The sequence below is a fragment of the Jaculus jaculus genome, chromosome 6 (genome assembly GCF_020740685.1).
Source record: "Jaculus jaculus isolate mJacJac1 chromosome 6, mJacJac1.mat.Y.cur, whole genome shotgun sequence".
NCBI classification, from domain to species: Eukaryota; Metazoa; Chordata; class Mammalia; order Rodentia; family Dipodidae; genus Jaculus; species Jaculus jaculus.
In genome coordinates this window covers 78,162,139-78,183,539 of record NC_059107.1, presented here as the reverse complement: position 1 = coordinate 78,183,539, position 21,401 = coordinate 78,162,139, and the positions used below count along the sequence as shown (strand labels likewise).

General features: G+C 40.4%; 1 protein-coding gene across 1 annotated transcript in view; it reads left to right on the top strand.

Moving 5' to 3' along the window:
* Positions 1–11,278, top strand: part of Gfpt1 (glutamine--fructose-6-phosphate transaminase 1) — a 114,231-nt gene extending 102,953 nt beyond the window's left edge. Inside the window, exons 16-19 of the mRNA XM_045151882.1 lie at positions 2,544–2,671; positions 5,654–5,821; positions 6,795–6,956; positions 7,393–11,278. Of these exons, the coding sequence (XP_045007817.1) occupies positions 2,544–2,671; positions 5,654–5,821; positions 6,795–6,956; positions 7,393–7,437 (503 nt within the window). The 3' untranslated portion in view covers positions 7,438–11,278. The remainder of the gene's footprint in view (positions 1–2,543; positions 2,672–5,653; positions 5,822–6,794; positions 6,957–7,392) is intronic.
* Positions 11,279–21,401: the final 10,123 nt, after the last annotated feature.

The following is a 21,401-nucleotide window of genomic DNA, read 5'->3' as shown; positions in this document are numbered from 1 at the left end:
TTCTGGAGTTACAGGCATGGGCCAGCACACCTGGTGTATATTTTCATATGCATTTGTCATTGTATCTTGACCCTCCAGTACCCTCCTTTCCCACTTACTGCTCCCCTTCCTATACCTGGTCTCCCTCTCCTTTGCTCTCTCTAAACGCATACACACACACACACACACACACACACACAATCTAGAGTCTACAGACAAGGGAAAATATGTGATACTTGTTTTTCTTTCCGCATTGCTCTCCTTCCTCCTTTTGACCCTTTTCCACCCATACAGTACCCCTTCATCTTTCATGGTATTCACACATATAAGCATATATATATTTGAGAGAGAGAGAGAAAGAGGCAGGCAAGAGAGAGAATGGCCATGCCAGGGCTCCAGCCACTGCAAACGAACTCCAGATGCATGCACTACCTTGTGCATCTGGCTTACATGGGTTCTGGGTAATCACACTTGGGTCCTTATCCACTAAGCCATCTCTCCAGCCCAAGGTGATATATTGAAATGTAGAAACCACATATAAGAGAATACATGATATTTGTCAAAGTCTAGCTTATTTTGCTTAATGATAATCTTTAGTTCCATCCATTTTTCTGCAAATGGTATAATGTCATTCTTCTTTGTTGCTAAATAAAATTCCATTCTATATATGCCATACAATCCATTGATAGTCATTTAGGCTGATTTACCCCTTAGCTATTGTGACTAGCATAGCAATAAGCATATGCAGGTTTCTTTGGTAAAATAAGCTGATTTAGATTCTTTCAGGTAAATACTCAGGAGTGGTATTGATATGATAGGTCTGTTTTTAGATTTATGAGAAACCTTCACACTGACTTGTATAGTGGCCATGCCACTAGAAGCATGTAACAGTTCCTCTTTCCCCACATCCTTGTCAGAAGTTTTTGATTTTTGTTTTCATGATGATAATAGTTATTCTCATTAGGGTGAGATGGGATCTCTTAGCATTTTTAATTTGCCTTTTTTTTAAAGATTTTTTTTCCTTTTTCTTTTTTTTGTATTATTATTATTCTTTTTTTTTAAAGAGTGAGAGAGAGAGAGAGAGAGAGAGAGAGAGAGAGGGAGACAATTGTTGCACCAAGGTCCCCAGCCATTGCAATCATACTCCAGATGTGTGCACCATCTTGTGAGCATGTATGTGCTTGCATCACCTTGTGCGCCTGGCTTATGTGGGATCTGAAGTGGAACATGGGGTCCTTAGCCTTTGCAGGCAAGCATCTTAACTGCCCAAGATTTATTTATTTTTTTACTTTATTTTTTTAATTTTTTTTGTTTGTTTATTTATTTATATGAGAGAGATCGAGAGTGAAAGAGGCAGATATAGAGAGAGAATGGGCATGCCAGGGCCTCCAGCCACTGCAAACGAACTCCAGATGCATGTGCCCCTGTGCATCTGGCTAACGTGGGCCCTGGGGAATCGAGCCTCGAACCGGGGTCCTTAGGCTTCACAGGCAAGTGCTTAACCGCTAAGCCATCTCTCCAGCCCTATTTTTTTACTTTTTTAAGGTAGCGTCTCTGTCTAGCCCAGGCTGACCTGGAATTCAGTATAAATCTCAGGTGGTCTCAAACTCACGGTGATCCTCCTACCTCTGCCTCCTGAGTACTGGGAGTAAAGGCATGCACCATCATGCCCAGCCCAAGATTTTATATATATATATTTAAATATATAAATATAAATATAAATATATGTGTGTGTGTGTGTGTGTGTGTGTGTGTGTGTGTGTGATCTCATGTAGCCCAGGCCTACTTTAAACTCACTTTGTGGGCAAGGATGACCTTAAACCCCTGATCCTTTCGCCTGCACTTTCCAAATGCTGGGATTTCAGGTGTGCACCACCACACCTGGTTTTATGTAGTGCTGGTGACTAAACCCAGGACCTTGTGCATCCTAGGCAAGCAGTCCAACCCTTATGGTCTTGTTTTTCTTTTTTTTTTTTTAAATATTTGATTTATTTTGTATTTACTTATTTGAGAGAAAGGGGGGGGGGAGGGAGAGAGAGAGAGGGAGAGGGTGAGAGAGGTGCGCAGACAGACAAAGAGAGAGAATGGACACGCCAGGGCCTCCAGCCACTGCAAACAAACTCCAGATGCATGCGCCACCTTGTGCATCTGGCTAACGTGGGTCCTGGGGAATTGAACTGAGGTCCTTTGGCTTTGCAGGCAGGCACCCTAACTGCTAAGCCATCTCTCCACCCCATGGTCTCTTTTTTTCTTATCCTGACTTTTCTCCTTAACTGGGTCATGTGGAGGCAGCTTCTACTTTACCGTCTTACCTTGCAAGTCTAAACAAAGGCTGTTTATTGAGTTTTCTGTTCTTTTGTAAGAAAGTGAGTATTGGGTGGAATTTTCTTCTTCTTGAAGTTGTGGTTTGTATCTATTTAGTAAGATCTTTCAGCTTTTGCTATGGTGTGCTGAGAAATTGCATGTTGATACCATAGAAGAAAAATACTGGTCTTCTGTTGTTTGGTATTAACATATTATTGTTACTACAACTCTAGATATGACTAATTTTTGCTTCTCTACAGATTTGATTAAGGAAGTACTGAGCATGGATGATGAAATTCAGAAGCTGGCAACTGAGCTGTATCATCAGAAGTCAGTCTTGATAATGGGACGTGGCTATCATTATGCTACTTGTCTTGAAGGAGCACTGGTATGTTTCTCATGCAATTAATTTTAATCTCTTGGCTTTTAGTCCTGACACATCATCATACATGTATCTTTGTTTTATGTCTGTAGATATAGGTGTGGTATGTATTCATGTGTGTATGTGGTTTCACATGTATGGACACATGTGTGTATGTACATGTGGGGGTCAGAGGTAGACATTAAGCATCTTTCTTAGTTGCTCTCACCTCATATTTTTTTTCTAAAACTTTTTTTTTTTTTTAATTTATTTATTTGAGAGTGACAGACACAGAGAGAAAGACAGATAGAGGGAGAGAGAATGGGCGCGCCAGGGCTTCCAGCCTCTGCAAACGAACTCCAGACGTGTGCGCCCCCTCGTGCATCTGGCTAACGTGGGACCTGGGGAAACAAGCCTTGAACCGGGGTCCTTAGGCTTCACAGGCAAGCGCTTAACCGCTAAGCCATCTCTCCAGCCCTAAAGCTTTTTTTGTTTTGTTTTGTTTTACAAGGTAGGGTCTCACTCTGGCCCAGGCTGACCTGGAATTCACTCTGTAGTCTCAGGGTGGCCTTGAACTCACAGCGATCCTCCTACCTCTGCCTCCCGAGTGCTGGGATTAAAAGCGTGCGCCACCATGCCTGGCTAAAACTTTTTTTTTTTCCCCAAAGTAAGGTCTTCTTCAAGCTGATCTGGAATTCACTGTATAGTCTCAGGCTGACATTGAACTCACAGCAATCCTACCCTCTGCCTCTTGAGTGCTGGAATTAAAAATGTATGCCACAACATCCAGCCTTTTTAAAAATTTTAATTTATTTTCATTTCTTTATTTGAGAGAGAGAGAGAAAGAAAGCAAACAAGTATGCCAGGCTCTCCAGCCACTGCAAATGAACTCCAGATGTGTGCACCACCTTGTACATCGGGCTTACATGGGACCTGGGAATTGAACCTGGGTCCTTTGGCCTTGTAGGCAAGCGCCTTAACTGCTAAGCCATCTCTCCAGCTCTTAAATTTTATTTTTTATTTGCAAATACAGAGAGAATGGGCATGCCAGGGCCTCTAGCCACTGAAAATGATCTCCAGAAGCATGTACCACTTTGTGCATCTGGCTTTGCATGGGTACTGGGGGATCAAACCTGGATCCTTAGGCTTTGCAGGCAAGTGCCTTCACCACTAAGCCACCTCTCCAGCCTATCTCTTATATTTTCTGAGACAAGGGCTCTCACTATACCTAGAAAACACTGATTTGTCTAAACTAACTAGCTAGTAAGTCCTGGGGGTGCTGCTGCTTCCAACTCCCCAGTGGTCAGATTATAGGTACATACCATTATGCCTGGCTTTTACATAGATATGAGGGATATGGACTTAGCATTCTCATGCTTGCACCAAAAAGATGTTGACTACTGAGCCATTTCCTTAGCCTCTCATGCTTTATTTTGTGATGCCAGAGTTACAGCCCAGGGCCTTACAAATGCTAGGCAATCACTGTAGCATTGAATGAAACAGATACACTTAAGTTCTCACTTTATGTCCATTGTGGTTTCTTTACCTTGAGAAAGTGTCATGGAACTTAATTCAAAAGGGAAAGACAAGAAGAGTATATTTTAGAATGATAACTTGGGTTTAACAAGTAAGTTGAGTTTATGTATTGTCAAAAATGTGAGTAGGGGGAGCTGGAAAGATGGCTTAGAGGTTAAGGTGCTTGCTTGCAAAGCCAAAGGACCCAGATTCAATTTCCTAGGACCCATGTAAGCCAGATGCACAAGGTAGTGCATGCATCTGGAGTTCATTTGCTGTGGTTAGATGCCCTGGCTTGCCCATTCTCCATCTCTTCTCTCTCTCAAATAAATAAGACTCTTAGTTATGTTTCATAGAAACATGGTTATTTTATTTTATACATGTATATATTTTTTAAAATTATTATTTGACAGAGGCCAATATCTGGGCAAATACCTAATGAATACCAAAGAGAAATGTTCATTTATAAATGAGAGAGTCCACAAGAAGATGGTGAATCCAGGCTGTCCAGAACTTCACATACTGTACAAGTAGTACAAATAATGTCAATAAATATTTGTGTTCATGAGGAAAAAAAAAATAAACAATGTGAGTAGATAATCCCAGCACTAGGGCAGCTGAGATAGGAAGATCACTGTAAGCTCAAGGCCATTCTGGATTACACAGTTAGTTCCAGATCAGTCTAGGCTAACGTGAGATCCTGAAACCCCTGGGAATAAAAAAAGCCTGGCACTTGGAAGGCAGAGGTAGGAGGATCGCTGTGAGTTCCAGGCCACCCTGAGACTACGTAGTGAGTTCCAGTTCAGCCTGGCTTGAGTGAGACCCTGCCTCAAAAAAAAGAAGAAAAGTGCTAAGTACTAGGGAGCTGGTTCACTAAATAAAGTGCTTGCCACCCAGTCCTGAGTTTGGATCCTTACATCTCATGTAAAAGCTGGAAGTTGTGATGAGCTTCTATAATCCCACATGCTAACATCAAGATGGGAGGCAGAGAGAATTTCCTGGAAGCTCATGAACCAGCTAACCTGGCAAACAGAGCAGACCAGTGAACAACAAGAATGAGAGAGTCCCTGCCTCAAACAAGGTGGAAGGCAAGGGCTGACCCGTTACCCCCTTACCTCCATATGTGCACTGCAACATTCATGACCCTATATGTGTACGCATGTGTACATACACACATACACACACAGAGATATAAATAAAAGATAATAGCTTTCTAGATAAGAAATGGGAATTATGCACAAGGAAAATAGAGGTACTGTTGAAAGTAATATGCATATGTTCACAATCATTTGAAACCTTAAGGATATTGTTTTTGAGCTTCAAACTCACATACTTGCTGGTACTATAGAATTAATGATCTGATAGCTTACAGATTAATTGCTCTTTAATGTTTCATGATAAACTAGGGCTTATGATATCAGATGTTTTACGTATTTATTTAAAAACAGGTTTTTGAAATGTGGACTCATTACTTACCTGGTTCTTTGTTACTAGAAAATCAAAGAAATTACTTACATGCACTCTGAAGGCATCCTCGCTGGTGAGCTGAAGCATGGCCCTCTGGCCTTGGTGGACAAGCTGATGCCTGTCATCATGATCATCATGCGTGATCACACTTACACCAAGTGTCAGAATGCTCTGCAGCAGGTGGTTGCTCGGCAGGTAAGTTGGGTGTCTATGAGGATACCTTGTGTGTCTATGAGTTGGGTTATTAAAGCTCAGTTGAATTTTGTACTTAACAGTGATAGAGCAGTACTAGGTAGATGGCTTATAAAGCATGTTTACATGCTAATTGGTTTTCTTACATGTAAAGAAGGAGTGAGACAATAGTTTTGATGGGTCTTAACTCAAAGGTCTCCTACTAGGTGGAACCAAACCCAAACTAGGTTGTTTTTTTTTTTTTTTTTTTTTTTTAATTTTTGGCTTTGCAAGGTAGGGTCTCACTCTAGACCAAGCTGACCTGGAATTTACTATGTAGTCTCAGGGTGGCCTTGAACTCATGGTCATCCTCATCCTGAGTGCTGGGATTCCATGCCTGGTCCGGTCTTGTTCTCCAAATTCTGTCTTTTTCAGGTAACATGCTGCTTCCTTTTAATTTACTATTCTTTTTTTTTTTTTTTCTTTTTGGTTTTTCAAGATAGGGTTTCACTCTAGCTCAGGCTCATCTGGAATTTACTATGTAGTCTCAGGGTGGCCTCGACTTCATGGTGATCCTCCTACCTCTGCCTCCCAAGTGCTGGGATTAAAGGCATGCGCCACCATGCCTGGCTTAATTTAATATTCTTAAGTACTTCTTTCAGAAGGAACTGTAGTGTTCAGATTTTACATTAATGTCATGAATATTGTCCTTATTAGACTCTTTTAGATTAGTTGGCTTATGAATCCCAAAAGCTATTACTCCCTATAACTAAGTACAACATACTAGTAGTAAACTTGAACTTCAGAGGCAGGCAAACTTGGGATCAAGTACTAAGCTTGGAGTTTCTTGGTTCTGTGATTTTTTTTTTTTTTAATTAGTCTCAAACAGCATGTTTTTGCCACTGTCTGAGTGAGGGCAGTAAGAGCTTACATGTGGGTCCTGCAGCTCAAATACTGGTTTGCTGGTGACTTTGTCTGCATGTGATTTTCTCCCAAGGGGCGCCCTGTGGTAATCTGTGACAAGGAGGATACTGAAACCATTAAGAACACAAAAAGGACTATCAAGGTGCCTCACTCAGTGGACTGCTTGCAGGGCATTCTCAGTGTGATCCCTCTACAGCTGTTGGCTTTCCATCTTGCTGTGCTGAGAGGCTATGATGTGAGTAACCTGTGTCCATCCTGACGCTGTCCTCCTGAGGGATCAACTAAATATTTATATGTCACGTTAACTTTTCTTGACCCAGTTTGCAACTTTACATCACCATTTTTTCTTGTCCATAGAACTTGAAGAAGCATTCAGTTCCAATTCTGGGATCAACCTGGGGAATCACTTATTTTTTCAGTCTTTGATTCTCAGTGGAGCAGTGATTAGCATTTTGGGAAGCTCTGTGTTGTTTGAAACACTCACACAATGCATGCTGTAGGGTGGTAATATATTTGATCCCTCTATTGTTGTAGCCACTGCCATCTCCAGAGAAGACCCAAGTAGCTCTTCCTGAGTGCACTGGCACCTTTCCTTGTACTTTTTCCAGTCCCCCCACCCAAGATATATTATTACTATATTTTGGTAATCTAATTCTTTCCTCTTTTTGCAGGTTGATTTTCCACGGAATCTTGCCAAATCTGTAACTGTAGAGTAGAGGACATCAGCAAATTGGGACACTTAGTCAATCAACAAAGACACCTTTTGTATTTAAAATGTCACTTCCTGAAACTCTTTTTTAGAAAGTCCTTATTTATATATCAGTTATAGTTATTTCACTCAATTTATGATTTTTTGTGCAATTTCCTCTTATAGTTTTCCAGTAATATGTGGGGGAATTTGATCACTAGGACCTAAATCTATATCTAAGCTAAAATCAGATTTTTAACTGCCTTTTCCTTTTTAAAGAACTGAATAATGAATTTCTGAGTCCTCCACTTTAATAGGAGACGGTTGTTAGATTTTTGAAGCAGTTTCCTTTGTTTTTCCAGTGCTGCTTTTTGGTCAGACCAATGAAAGAGCAGTGCACTTAATAGGAATATTCAGTGCCAGTGACAATACATGCTAATTCTTAGACATCTACTGAAGGTTTTGCTAAATTTATATATAGAGAATAGGCTGTGATTTATTTTGAGACTTGTTTTTGTTTTGATTTTAAGTCAGACTGTACAACTGAAGGACTTGGTGGGATGTATACCTGAGTTGACTTAGTTTTTCAGCTTGTCTGTTATCTCTGTAGGAGGGTAGTTTAGGGAGCAGACTGTTGTAGTCGTGCATTGTCTTCCAGACTTGAAGAGAACATTGTGTATTCTTTTGTAGTACATACTTCAAAGTAACTGTTTTAGACACTGATTATGTCTTGACATTTGAAGATAGGATATTGGATATCCTACTTACACCTTGCTGTTTTCATCTCTCTCTTTTTTCATCTCTTAAAAGTAGGTTTTGTCCATGTAACTAGTATTTTTTAAAAAAATAATTATTGAATGACGTTTTTATTTTCTTTGAAATTATAGCACAAAGCTGCTGCTATTAAGAATCTCATATCAATAGGCTCACTACTGTCTTCAGCTTTGTACCAAGGAAGAGTTTCCTAGAATTAAAATAACTTCCTTTACTACATTGCATCAAGTATACCTTAGTGCCAGTGTGGAGATTTTGTAATTGCTTGAAGGATTTATAAGACTTTGGCTGTTTGATCTTAGATGTGTGGTAGGTTAGGCTCAGAAAGTTACCTGGTTTACACAGTAGAATGACATCAGATGTAGTATTACTTCTGAGGTGCTTTCCTTTCTGTAGTTTCTGTCCTCTATTCAGGAGCGAAGACAATATAAAGTGATACTAAAGTGCTATTAGCTGTCTAGTGTCAGAAATGGAAGTGGATAATTTGGATTAAAATATTGAAAATAGAATATTAGTTTGATACTCCAAAACTGTGTGTGGAATAATTTCACAGAGGTTTTTGGACAGAACCTTGGGGGCTGTAGGAGAATGTGCTTATGTTTTAGTTAGGTCCTTTTCTCTTTAAAATTTTGAAGGTGAAATATTTAGCACGGTTGTCAGTAAGCTCAGTCTTTCTTTTGAGTATGTGTTTGAAGTTGATGTTATGGCTACAATTTATAAATTTATGAAGGAGGATTGGGAAAAGTTTGCATATTTTGAGGCAATTTAGAAGGACTCATTGATAAGAGACTGGAAACTTGTTTAATACAGAACAAGGTCACAATTTACATCGTATGTGTACTTCTTTAGCTTTATCCTTATTATTTCTAAGATTTTGTGTGTGCTTCAATATGTGTATAGTGTTGTTTATGTTGGTGTAGTAACATTCTATACGATACTCATGGTTTGTATGGGTTTTTAGCTTTTTTTTTTTTGTGCATCATTCTAGGTTGTAAGGTATGCTATGTCGGTACACTGGGAGAGAGATTGTGAAATGACCACCTCAGGATTCTTAGGTTATCCTCCATCTAAAATACTTACTCATTCTTTGAGACATTCAGAGTTCTTTGGTGGCTATTTTGGATTATATGATGCAGTTTTGTCAACTGTGTTGTCATAATTCTTTGAACTTATTTATCAGTCTCTCCCTCCACATGCACTACAAGTTAGGGTAAGGCCTAAACTGAACAATAAAAAACAAAATAGAAAAAAAAAGTGCTGTTTTCCAAATAAATATGATTCCTTTTCACTTTTTGCTTTCTACTCTGTTACTATTTTAAATTATTTTATTCTTAATATACAAAAGATATTTTAACCATTAAGTAAGTAAGCATGCCCCACTAGCACCAATGTAATTTAGGACACAGAAATCTGATTTTTCAAAAAGATATTCTGCAAAAAGAGTCTTTCTGTAAAAAATTCTTTTTTTATAATGTGTTTAAAATTTAAGTTCACTCATATTTTTTACCCCATGAGCCCTGGTTAGGCAGGGAGACATGTAGCATTTAACACATGTCCTGGTAAATAGCTATGGCATTGAAGTCAGCTTCTTTTCTTAATCCCCAGTGCCATAGGAATAAAGATTAGAGAAAATGTAATGTTAATTCTTTAGTTTGTAACAACCATGTAACCAGATTTATTAATACCTGTTGTGAGGAAGTCATTGTACTAGGCATGAGAGCCATATCATCTCTAAAGTGGTGTCTGACTGTTCCCAGTGAGTTCTTGTGAAGGCCAGACTACTTGGAAGACAGGGTGAGAGTGGAAAAATGGAGTTGAGCTGAGGAGTTTGATGCTCTGCATCGATTTGTTTACTTAAGCTGTGGTCCAAATTTTGGGACATATGTTCATAAGAAGGAAATGTATTTGCTGCTTTGTCCCACTCTAAAAACGATACATAAGTCTATGGTACTCTAAGAAACAACAGTTAATAATATACCAAGATGATAAGCAATCATTTGTCTCTGTTCTGCGGGAACCTCCACAGGGTGATGTACAACCTCTTCTGTGTAGCAGGTTTGTTTCTGAAATGATACTGTCTCCTTGGGAATCCAGGTCTCATCCTGGGAGATGGAAGGAAAGGAGCCTGCTTTTGGCATTTTGGTAATACTGCTCTCACATTTATCTATTACTTTTGAAAGAAGGAAACCAGCTGAATTGTTTACTTTGACAGACATGTTTTAAACTTTTTGGGGTCAGTTTGTTTCTATCCTTTTCTTATAATTAGGATATTCTATAGCAATAAAAGACACCTATTTATTATGTGCTACAAGTGAAATAATTTTTCTCTAAAAAAGCACAATGTCATTGCAAAGTATTTGTTGAAAAGAATTCATAATTTACATTGAATTTGGAAAGGCCAAAGAAATTTAAAGGAATGGTAAAGCTATTTTGTTTATGGTATCCACTGTTTAGTACATTTGTGTGCAAGAGTACCAGGCAGTATTTCAGCCATGGATACAGATTTCAGGTTGCTTTGTTTAGAGTCTCAAGTTTAAAAGTTTTAACATATTAATTAGTCTTTTCCATTTTAAAGTTTATAAATAAACATTTCAGTATCGTAACAGCTTGATTAGTTTTAAGTGTATCTTTAAGTCTAAGACAGTGACATTAAGACTGATGACATTGGCTTCAGATCAGTAATATCCATAATTAAGTAAACCTGTTAAGTTTTATCATATTAACTTGTAAGACTGTTAATAGTTTGATACCAACATGTTATAAAATATAGCATAATTGAAGGCTAATGAGAACAACTTTGGAAATTCTCAAATTATTTGCTTTCTGTACTCCTTTCCAGAATGGATATAGAAATATTCCTGTTAACTTTCTGAATATTTTCTGGCTGAATGTGTCTTTGCATAAATAAAATTTTGGTATTTGTTTAAATTATACTTCTTGTACAAGGTAGGGGAAATTTAGAACCATTCTTGTTTTGATTTTGTATTCTTTGAAATGAATGTTTAGTTTTCTGAGCCAGTTGGTCATTTCATCTTCATACTCTGTCAAATCCAGTGACTCTAAACCAGAACTGTGAATAAATTACCAAAAACTTACTGAGTATTTTCTTTTTTCTGAGATCAATCAGTCCAAAGCTTCACACATGCTAGGTAAGCACTCTTCCATTAAGCTATAGCTTCAGCCCTGGCCCTCAGTATGTCCTTTTGAAGAATTTACCACTATTTGAATCACTATTTGATCACATTCTGATCCTAAAAGTTCATTACTATTACCTTTAAAACTAAAATATGACTATACAAGCCAAATGTCTCTACCCTGGATTCCCAGTTGGCTTTAGAAAGAACCATTATATAAATGTCACATTCCTTCACATTATACTTTATTGTATCACTTTACTTTTTTTTTTTTTTTACAATAACATGTTGGCATTAGTAGCAGATTTATAGGGTGTGTAACAGACAGCTTTAGGTTCGCTGAGATGAACTTCTAGACCAGGCACAGTTATGGAGGAAGGGATATTTATTGAAGCTTACAGATCCAGGGGAAGTTCCATAATGGCAGAAGAAGCTGGCCTGCCTTCATAGGTCCAAGCAGAGAGAGGGAAGAAGTACAAGCCTAAAGATCAAAAGCCATACAGCACACTTCTGGAACTCCAGCTAGGCACAGTTTGCATATCTTTAGATTGAAACTGGGAACCCAACACCACACCTTAAGATCACCCAGTGACACTGCCTCCAGCCAGGTAGCCAGCAGATGCAAACTACAAACAACTGAATATATTGGGGGCCATCTGTTCTATTCAAACCACCACAGGGTGCATGGTGATCAAAACCTTTAAGTGCATTGATAGCTGCAAGGATTTAGGAGGAGAATGTTTTGCATACCTGGTGCTCAGTTAGTTATAAAATGCCCTTTAGAAACAAACCCATCCTTGTTTGCTGCTTCCCTGCTTTGGCAGGAGGCCTAACCTCTGGCTGTACCCTCCTCTTCCTCCTCCACTCACCTGCTAAAGGATCATTGCAGTTGTTACCCACCCCTGTTTTTGACATAAAATTCATTTCCTTTAAATTCTCAGTTTCTGGGGAGATGGTTCAGTGGTTAGAGGCACTTGCTTGCAAAGCCTGCCAGCCCAGGTTCAACTTCTCAGCCTCACACATAAAGGCAAAATGGGCATTAGTTTACAGCAGCTAGGGGTCCTGGTATGTCCATTTATATACTCTGGCTGGCCTCAAACTCATAGCACTTCATCTAGCTCAGCCTCCCAAGTGCTGAGATGAAAGGTGTATACCACCATGCCTGGCCAGCTGTATTTTTTTTTCAGTGGGGGAGGATTATTTGTTCTAGGTCAGTAGCATTCTATGTTCTATAGAGCCTGCGCCACCTCTATGTAATGGATCAACTTTTATCTATAATAGCAAACAACATGGTTACATAGCTACCCAAAGAAAATCAACAAAAGCCTCTTAGTAGCCTGTCCTGTAATTTATATTGTGGAATTCAGCAGTAATTTTCTTTTCCTCTATAAAATCCAAGCAAATGATGCACTTGCTTTCTCCTTTTTATTTTTTTAAATTTAATTTTATTTTGCTTGCTCTGGCCCAGGCTGACCTGGAATTCACTATGTAGTCTCCTTGAACTTAAGGTGATCCTCCTACCTCTGCTGGGATTAAAGGCATGTGCCACCACACCTGGCTTCCTATCTCCTTTTTAACATGCACATAAAGCTTTTTATTGAGTTTGGTAAGAAATCATCCCAGAGGCCCCCAACACCTCATTCACTGAAGCAGACCAAAAATGAACCCAACATGGCTCAGGGAAATTTTGTGGAAGAGGGGGTGGAAAGAATGTCAGAGCCACATGTTGGGTCAGGATCAATAACTAATAACCAATAACTGTGGGCTAACTCCACAATGTACGACCCATATACCTCAACAAGGAGGGGCCAATGGGGAGGGGGTAGGTCACAGATGAGCCTAATAATGATACCAAACTGCCTGTACTTGCAGAATAGAAAACTAATTAAAGAAATCTTGACTATCCAATCAGCTCTATGAGAATTAGAGATGAGAAAGCAAAGGACTGTTTTCTGGGTTTGTATGTGTATACATATACAAATGTTTGCATCTGTATTATGTCAAATTTACATACTAAAATGTAACAAACATTTGTACCTGGATACAACTGATTTTCTTAACCCTTTGAGTAAGGGTTTTTTTTATTATTAAATAGAAACTTTGTATGGCTACATCATATGTTGGTTATGAATTGTGAGGGCAGTAGCCAGTCATTGAGAGGGAGCAATTCCTCTGGATACTCCTTTCCATCCTGTGACTCTTTCCACTCCCTCTTCCACATAATTCCCTGAGCCTTGATGGGTGTGTTTTAAGTCTGCTTTAGTGTTACATTCTCAGCAACTTTAACTCTGTTGCTTAATTTGCATTCTTCTGTGGTTTCACCTGGAATCTGGCCGATACATGGGAGGTGGCTCATCTCATGATATCTTTTCTTGTCATGTTGATAGATTTTGGTTGCCCTCAGTTTTTACTGCCTAGTCTCTCAAGCATTTTGATCATGAAGAAATGCTGTATTTTGGGCTGGAGAGATGGCTTAGTGGTTAAGCGCTTGCCTGTGAAGCCTAAGGACCCCGGTTTGAGGCTCGCTTCCCCAGGTCCCACGTTAGCCAGATGCACAAGGGGGCGCATGCGTCTGGAGTTCGTTTGCAGAGGCTGGAGGCCCTGACGCGCCCATTCTCTCTCTCTCCCTCTATCTGTCTTTCTCTCTGTGTCTGTCGCTCTCAAATAAATAAATAATAAAAAAAAAAGAAAATATTTAAGGAATGCTGTATTTTGTTGAAGGCCTTTGCTACATCTATTGAAATGATCATGTAGTTCTGTGCCTTCTGGTTTTTAGGGTTTCCATTGAGAAATCTGAGGTAACTCTGATAGGATTGCCTTTCTATGTAATGAGGTGTTTCTCTCTTGCTGTTTTTAGCACTCTGTTTTCATTGTCTGGGTTTTTTTTTTTTTGTTTTGTTTTGTTTTTGTTTTGTTTTTTTAAGTAGGGTCTCATTCTAGCTCAGGCTGACCTGAAATTCACTATGTAGTCTCGGGGTGGCCTCAAACTCAGGGTGATCCTCCTACCTCTGCCTCCCAAGTGCTGGGATTAAAGGTGTGCATCACCACACCCAGTTCTGTTTAGAGTTTTTATTTTTTTGGAGGGAGGGAATGGCATGCCAGGGCCTCTATAGCCACTGTAGGTGAACTCCAGATGTATGTGCCACCTTGTGTATCTGGCTTTCATGGGTACTAGGGAATCAAACATGGGTCCTTTGGTTTTGCAGGCAAGTGCCTTAACCACTAAGCCATCTCTCTTTCCCTAGAGTTTTAACTGATGTGCCTTGGAGAGTTTCTTCTTTGGTCCTGCCTGTCTGGTGTTCTGTGAGCTTCTTGTATCTGGATGGGTCTGTCCTTTAGAAGTGTGGGAAAGTTTTCTTCATGAATTTTGTTGAATATGTTTCCCCTGCCTTTGGTCTGAATTTCTTCTCCTTCTAGTACACCCATGATCTAGATATTTGGTTATTTTACAGTATCTCACAATTCCCCCATATTCTGTTCACATGATTTTTTGACCTTATCTGTGCATGATTTGAATAGAGATTAGCATATTGAAATCTGGGGCAGAAGACAGCTATAATTCCCATAGCATGCAGTAGTCTTGGGGAAACTTCAGATTATGTCTGGAGGGTAAACAAAGGAAACAGTGCTGGGAACTAACTTACATATGCTTAATTTCTGAGACCTGAAGGTTGATATTCATTACTTTTAGATTGTCCTATAACTCATGCTGCAAAGATCTAGGCATAATACAACCCCTCAGGTAACAGTTACCTTTTTCCAGTGTTGCAGCAGTGATTGATGTTTTGCTGTGGCAAGGTAGTATATGGAATGAACCCATTGTCTGAGGAATGCCCTGATGGGCTTGGGAGTGTCTGACATGGCTTAATTTTTGGTGAGAAAGAGAATTACTTTCCACTTGAGTTTTCCTGTTAGGCTTGAATATTCTTTAATGCCATTATATTTGATTTGTAGAATTGTTTTCTCTTGCTTTCTTAGTTTTTAATCTTTTTGATAAAATGTAAATGCCGTATTGAGTTTTCTCTTGGTATGTATGTAGTATGTGAATGTGTGGTATATACATGTGTGTGTGCACAGATGTATGTATCCCATGTGTGTATGGAAACCGAAGGAGAACATCAGATGCCTCTCCCTTCATCACTTATCTGTGTGTTTCCTTGAGAGACAGTCTCTTACTGATTCCGAACTTGCCATTTCTGAAGCCCCAATGATTCTCCCTACAATACTGTGGTTACAGATGTGAATGACCACACTCAGCTGTGTATTGATTTTAAAAAATAATATATTATTATTTTTATTTATGAGAAAGAGAAGGAATATAGGCATGCCAGGGCCTCTTGCTACTGCAAATGAACTCCAGACGCATGCACCACCATGTCATCTCATGGCTTATGTGGTTACTGAGAAATCAAACCTGGGTCCTTAGGCTTCGCAGGCAAGCTCCTTAACCACTAAGCCATCTCTCCAGCCCTGTATTGATTTTGTAAAGAGTAATCTACTTTCACTGATGCTATGTGGAAACCTAGGAACTAAGGTGATTCCATCTTTTTTGCTCTTGGTTGTTGGACCCATGTGTTGTTATTAAAGTTTAAAACATCTCTTTATTTGAAAAAAAGTTAACTTTGAAACTTAATATATGTAATTTTCTGTGTTTTCACAGTGTACTTTAGGTGAAGTAGGAAGGTGATACTGTAGAGTTGACTTAACTGACAGAAACATTAGGAACATATGTGTTTTGAATAACTTCCTTGGCAGGGTCAGGTTTGCACACATTCCTGATTCTTCACAGGGTAGGATATGAGAATGACTGGTGTCCCTGACAGAGAAAAGCTAACTGACTTGGAGACATTGGTGTCCACAAGCTGGCCTTCCTAGCCCTGTAATGGTCCTATGTTAATAGTTCTCAACTCTTGATGATTTAATATCCCAAAATTAAATAAGGACAGTTCTGAAAATGCTGGCCCAGGTTCAGTTACCCAGAACTCACGTAAAGCCAAATGCACAAACTGGCAAGTGCATCTGGAGTTTGTTTACAGTGACAAGGAGCCCTGGTGCTCTCCTTCTCTTTCAAATAAATAAAACTTTAAAAATATTTTTTAAAAGAACATAAAGCTGTGTGGTGGTGTATACTTGTAATCCTAGCATTTGGGAAGTGGAGGCAGAAGGAGCAGGAGTTCAAGGTCATCCTCAGATATGTCACAAACCTGTGCTGTGAGACTGAGAAGGAGTGGATGGAGAGATGTCTCAGCAGTTAAGGCACTTGCCATCAGAGGGTACCGACCTGGGTTTGATTCCCACTACCTATGTGTAGCAGACAGCTTCAGGTTCACTGAGATGAACTTCCAGACCAGGCACAGTTATGGAGGAAGGGATTTATTGAAGCTTACAGATCCAGGGGAAGTTCCATAATGGCAGAAGAAGCTGGCCTGCCTTCACAGGTCCAAGCAGAGAGAGGGAAGAAGTACAAACCTAAAGATCAAAAGCCATACAGCACACTTCTGGAACTCCAGCTGGGCACAGTTTGCATATCTTTAGATTGAAACTGGGAACCCAACACCACACATTAAGATCTACTCAGTGACACTACTTTTAGTTAGGTGGCTGCAGATGCAAACTACAAACAATATAAGGAACTGAATATTTTGGGGGCCATCTATTCAAACTACCACACTATGTAAAACCAAATGCATAAAGTGGCACATACATCTGCAGCAGTTGGCCATTCTCTCTGTCTCTTGTCTATCTCTCCTTTCTTGCAAATAAATAGTTGAAAATATTTTAGAAAAGAAGGGGTTCAGTGGAGGGAGGATGGGAGAAGAGACATAGAAGAGTGATGGGAAGGGATTGTGATTAGGATACATTGAATATATGTATGGAGGCTGTCAGTAAAACATTTAAAACAGGCCTGGAGGGCTTAGCCGTTATGGTGCTTGCCTGCCAAGCCTAAGGACTCATGTTCAACTCTTCAGGTCCCACATAAGCTACATGCACAAGGTGATGCAAGGTTGCACATGTACATGAGGTGATGCATGTGTCTGTAGTTTGAGTACAGTGGCTGGAGTTCCTGGTGCACCAATTCTCTTTCTCATTTTAAAAAAAGTCTGAAATAAAAGAACATAACCATGGCTGTGCTTATACCTAAATAAGATGCTTTCAAACTGGGATTATGGGGCTGGGAAGATGGCTCAGCAGTTAAGGACACTTGTTTGCAAAGCCTACCAGCCTGGGTTCAATTCCCAAACCACCCACGTAAACCAGAAGCAAAAAGTGGCAAAAGGGTCTGGTGCTTCTTATGTTTGTAATAACAAGAGGTCTTGGTGCTCCCACCCTCTTGCGGGGAGGTTCACATTGCTGGTAGAAATCACCCAACTAAGAGCAGCTTCTGGGTAAAAAAGATTTATTTTGGCTTACAAGCTCAAGGGGGAACTCCTTGATGGCAGGGGGAAACGGTGGCATGAGCAGAGGGTGGACATCACCCCCTGGCCAACATAAAGTGGACAATAGCAACAGGAGAATGTGCCAAACACTGGCAAGGGGAAACTGGCTATAACACCCATAAGCCCACCTCCAACAATATGCTCCCTGCAGGAGGTATTAATTCCCAAATCTCTTATCAGCTGGGAACCTAGCATTCAGAATACCTAAGTTTATGAAGGACACCTGAATCAAACCACATTCTGCCTCAGGCCCCCATAAACTGATAATCATGCATGATGTGAAATACAATGTATTCAGCTAACTTCAAAAGTCCCATAGTTTTTTCAATCCAAATGATGTTCATACATCCCCATAGTCCAAAATCTTTTAACTGAGCCATAATACCAAAAAAAAAAAAAACCCTCAAAAAACCCATAATGGCACAGAATAAATATTCACACTGTAATAGATGCCATTGGGCATAGCAAAGAAACATTCAACCAACTCAAGATTTAAAACAACCAGGGCAAACATCAAACTCTGCTGCTTCAAATCCAACAACTATAGCCAGTGACAAATCTCCAAGACCGATAATTATAACCAGGAACAAGTCTCTGGCATTCCAATTCCACCCCTCCAGCTAGGCTACTCACAGTCCTGGAAAACTTCATCGGGGCTGGCAGCTCTCCTTGGCAGCCATCTCGTTCTGGCATCTCCACTGGGTCTCCACTGCAAGCCACGGTTCATCTTCATGGCCCCATGGGGTCTCCATGCGGGCAACCAACAAAACCTGCTTCATGCTGCCCATGGCCATTTCCAAAACACAAGACAGTGTTGCAAACTCAATGACCCTCTCTTCCTGCACTTCTTATACTCCACAATACCAGGTAGGGTGCCAATTTGTTAATCCAGAGGAGAATAAAACAGACTTTGAAGAGCAGAACACTCCTTGAGCACTCAGGCCCCTTCAAAAGAATCAACATTCTTCCTGTTGCCCCAGCACAGGTCAGCTAGCCCAGTCTCAAAGGTTGTAATCTCTCAGTTGCAGCTGAATGGGCAACAGTTCACCCAAAGATTTTTCTTTCTGTGCTATATCCCTCTGCTCACACCAGTTCATTTCTACGCAAAGCAACCCTGCACAACTTCTCAGGACACGGGTATAAGAGCAAGCTTCTCACACAAACTGCTAGCCCAGTCTAAGCACAGCTCTTTCTCTCCCTCATAAGCCAAACCTCACAGTCTATAGCTCTTAATGCATTCAGGTCTTTCAACTCTGACCAGAATAGTCCATCAAGCTGTACTTACAGCACTGCAAAGCATCTCTTAGGCCAAGGTTTCAAGCTTCAAAAGGCCGAAGCCACAGTCAAGTGTCTAGCAGCAATCCCACTCCTCGGTACTACTTTACTGTTGCAGTCAGGTTTTCATTACTTAGCTTTTCTTTCAGTCCCTTTACTTGCTGATCTAGACTTTGGCAGAGAAGTTAAAAAAAAAATCACTGAGATTCTTGTTGGAAAGGATGTAAGGTGGAGAGTTGAATTGGGCTGACATGACCATTAGAAAGCCCAAGGGGAATGCTAGTCAGAGGCTACAGGAATCTCTGACTGCAGGAATTAGGGGAGGGTCTCTGCTGCCTGGGAGCCAGTCCTCTTTGCCTGGTCGCAATGAACCTTGATGAAAGTCTTATGTAATGCTAGATGGAGTAACTGGTGGACAAGAGAAGAGGAAGGAAGTGGGTTTGTGCACATGCACGCACACACATGCACATTACATAAGCAAAGAATTATGGATTGTTGCTCAGGTCCTCAGTTTTTAAGTGTTCCTAATTCACATACCCAAATACATGTGTACCACACATACACTTTCTCTTCCATTACCCACTTCGTGTTCTCTTTATTGTCATTCAGCACCCAGGTGGTTGTGAATCTCAACCAGGACATTGTGTGCCTCCTTTGCAGGAACATTGACACGCTACCAGGCCTTCCCAATGCTGTACATAAACCAAGGACTTTTCCAGGTGGGAAAACGACATCAGATGTCTGGTGGACTAGGCAGCCACACGACTTCCTAATTCAGAAAACTTATGCTGTATAAAGACTAAAAAGCTATGCCACCACTAAAAACGTCAGTGGAACAGGCAAAATGTTGAGAATGACAAGTAGTGCATCTGATGGCTATGCTGGTGTTATGCCCAGATTGCGGGGTCCCCAAAGAACACCAAGAGAGTCAGACATGTATGCAACAGCATAAAGCTTTATTTTGGGCTTAAGCTCGGGCTCCAGACTTCACCAACGCAGTGGGTCCATCCAAGAGCCCCGAATGGCATGTGGGAGGTTTTATTGTGTTCAAAGAAAAGGGGAATTTGTAACATGATTGGTTGACATTTAGCAGGGGTATACATGTTGCAAGCTGATTGGTTACATAGTTTCTGAGAAACATTAAGCAAAATTATCTATAGCCATAGGAGCCACAAGAATGTATAACATCTACTTGGTCCTTTTTGATTGGCTCATTTCAGGGTTATTTTGGGTAGTGGGCAGTTTGTGGTTTTTCTAGTAACTGCAAAGTGCTGTGTCAGTAACTTGGCAGGAAACAGAAACTCAGGCCTACTAATATCTCTAAAGCCTGTCATGGCGTTACTTTGGTTTGGGCTCTTCATTCCCCCCTCTACATGTAACTTAATAGGACCCAAACTCGGGTCCTTATTAGGGGAGAGGTTGTAAGGGATGGTACTGTGTCCTAAGCACCATGAGTTGTACTGTTTTGATTTGTGGCCTAACAAAAGAGACTAATTTATTGATTATGCAGGGTCCGAGGGTTAGAAGTAATCAAATCAGGGGTCCAGCCAGGGCTGAAAGCAAGATTGTTAACCAAGGAGATCAATCGAACATAGATTCATAACAATTTTGATTCTGTTGTCTAGCCTTAGTCCTTTCTTCTAGCCTCTTATGGACCATGGCTAAGCTATTTCTAACAATGCCTGAATTGCTGGTATAAAAACAACATTGTTGCTGGGCGTGGTGGTGCACACCTTTAATCCCAGCACTCGGGAGGCAGGGTAAGAGGATCACTGTGAGTTCGAGGCCATCCTGAGATTACATAGTGAATTCCAGGTTAGCCTCGGCTACAGTGAAACCCTACCTCAAAACAACAACAACAACAACAAAAATTGTTCTCCCAGGGCTTGGCATAGTTCCCCTTGTTGTAGGAAAAGCAGATCTAATCCCCTTCTATTTTGCAATACCATTTCAGCCAGTGAGTCTATTGACTGCTCTAAGTGGCGAATGGACTTTTCTAATTAAGTGAGATCTGAGTCTATAAGGTTACTTAGAGCCTGGAAATTCTGATTTGCTTTAATTAAGGCCATTGTTCCTGTGTCAATTCCTGCAGCTATGCCAGACCCACTATCATTTTAAGAAGGATTGCTGAGGCCCCAAAATCTCATTTTTGTCTGTGATGGTCCAGGGCATATAGGAGCTGAAAGGAAGGTAGTAAACTTGAGGGAACAGTGTAACTAAAACACATGCTGGAGTTTTGAAGAACTTGTGGGTGTATGCAAGGGGCTAAGCCTGTGGTGCAAGCAAACCAGGTTCTGTTAGGGGGCACAAGGTAGGAATTAGTATCATTTGTAATAATTGTGTGGTTACAAAGATGTTTAAGGTGAGGGAAA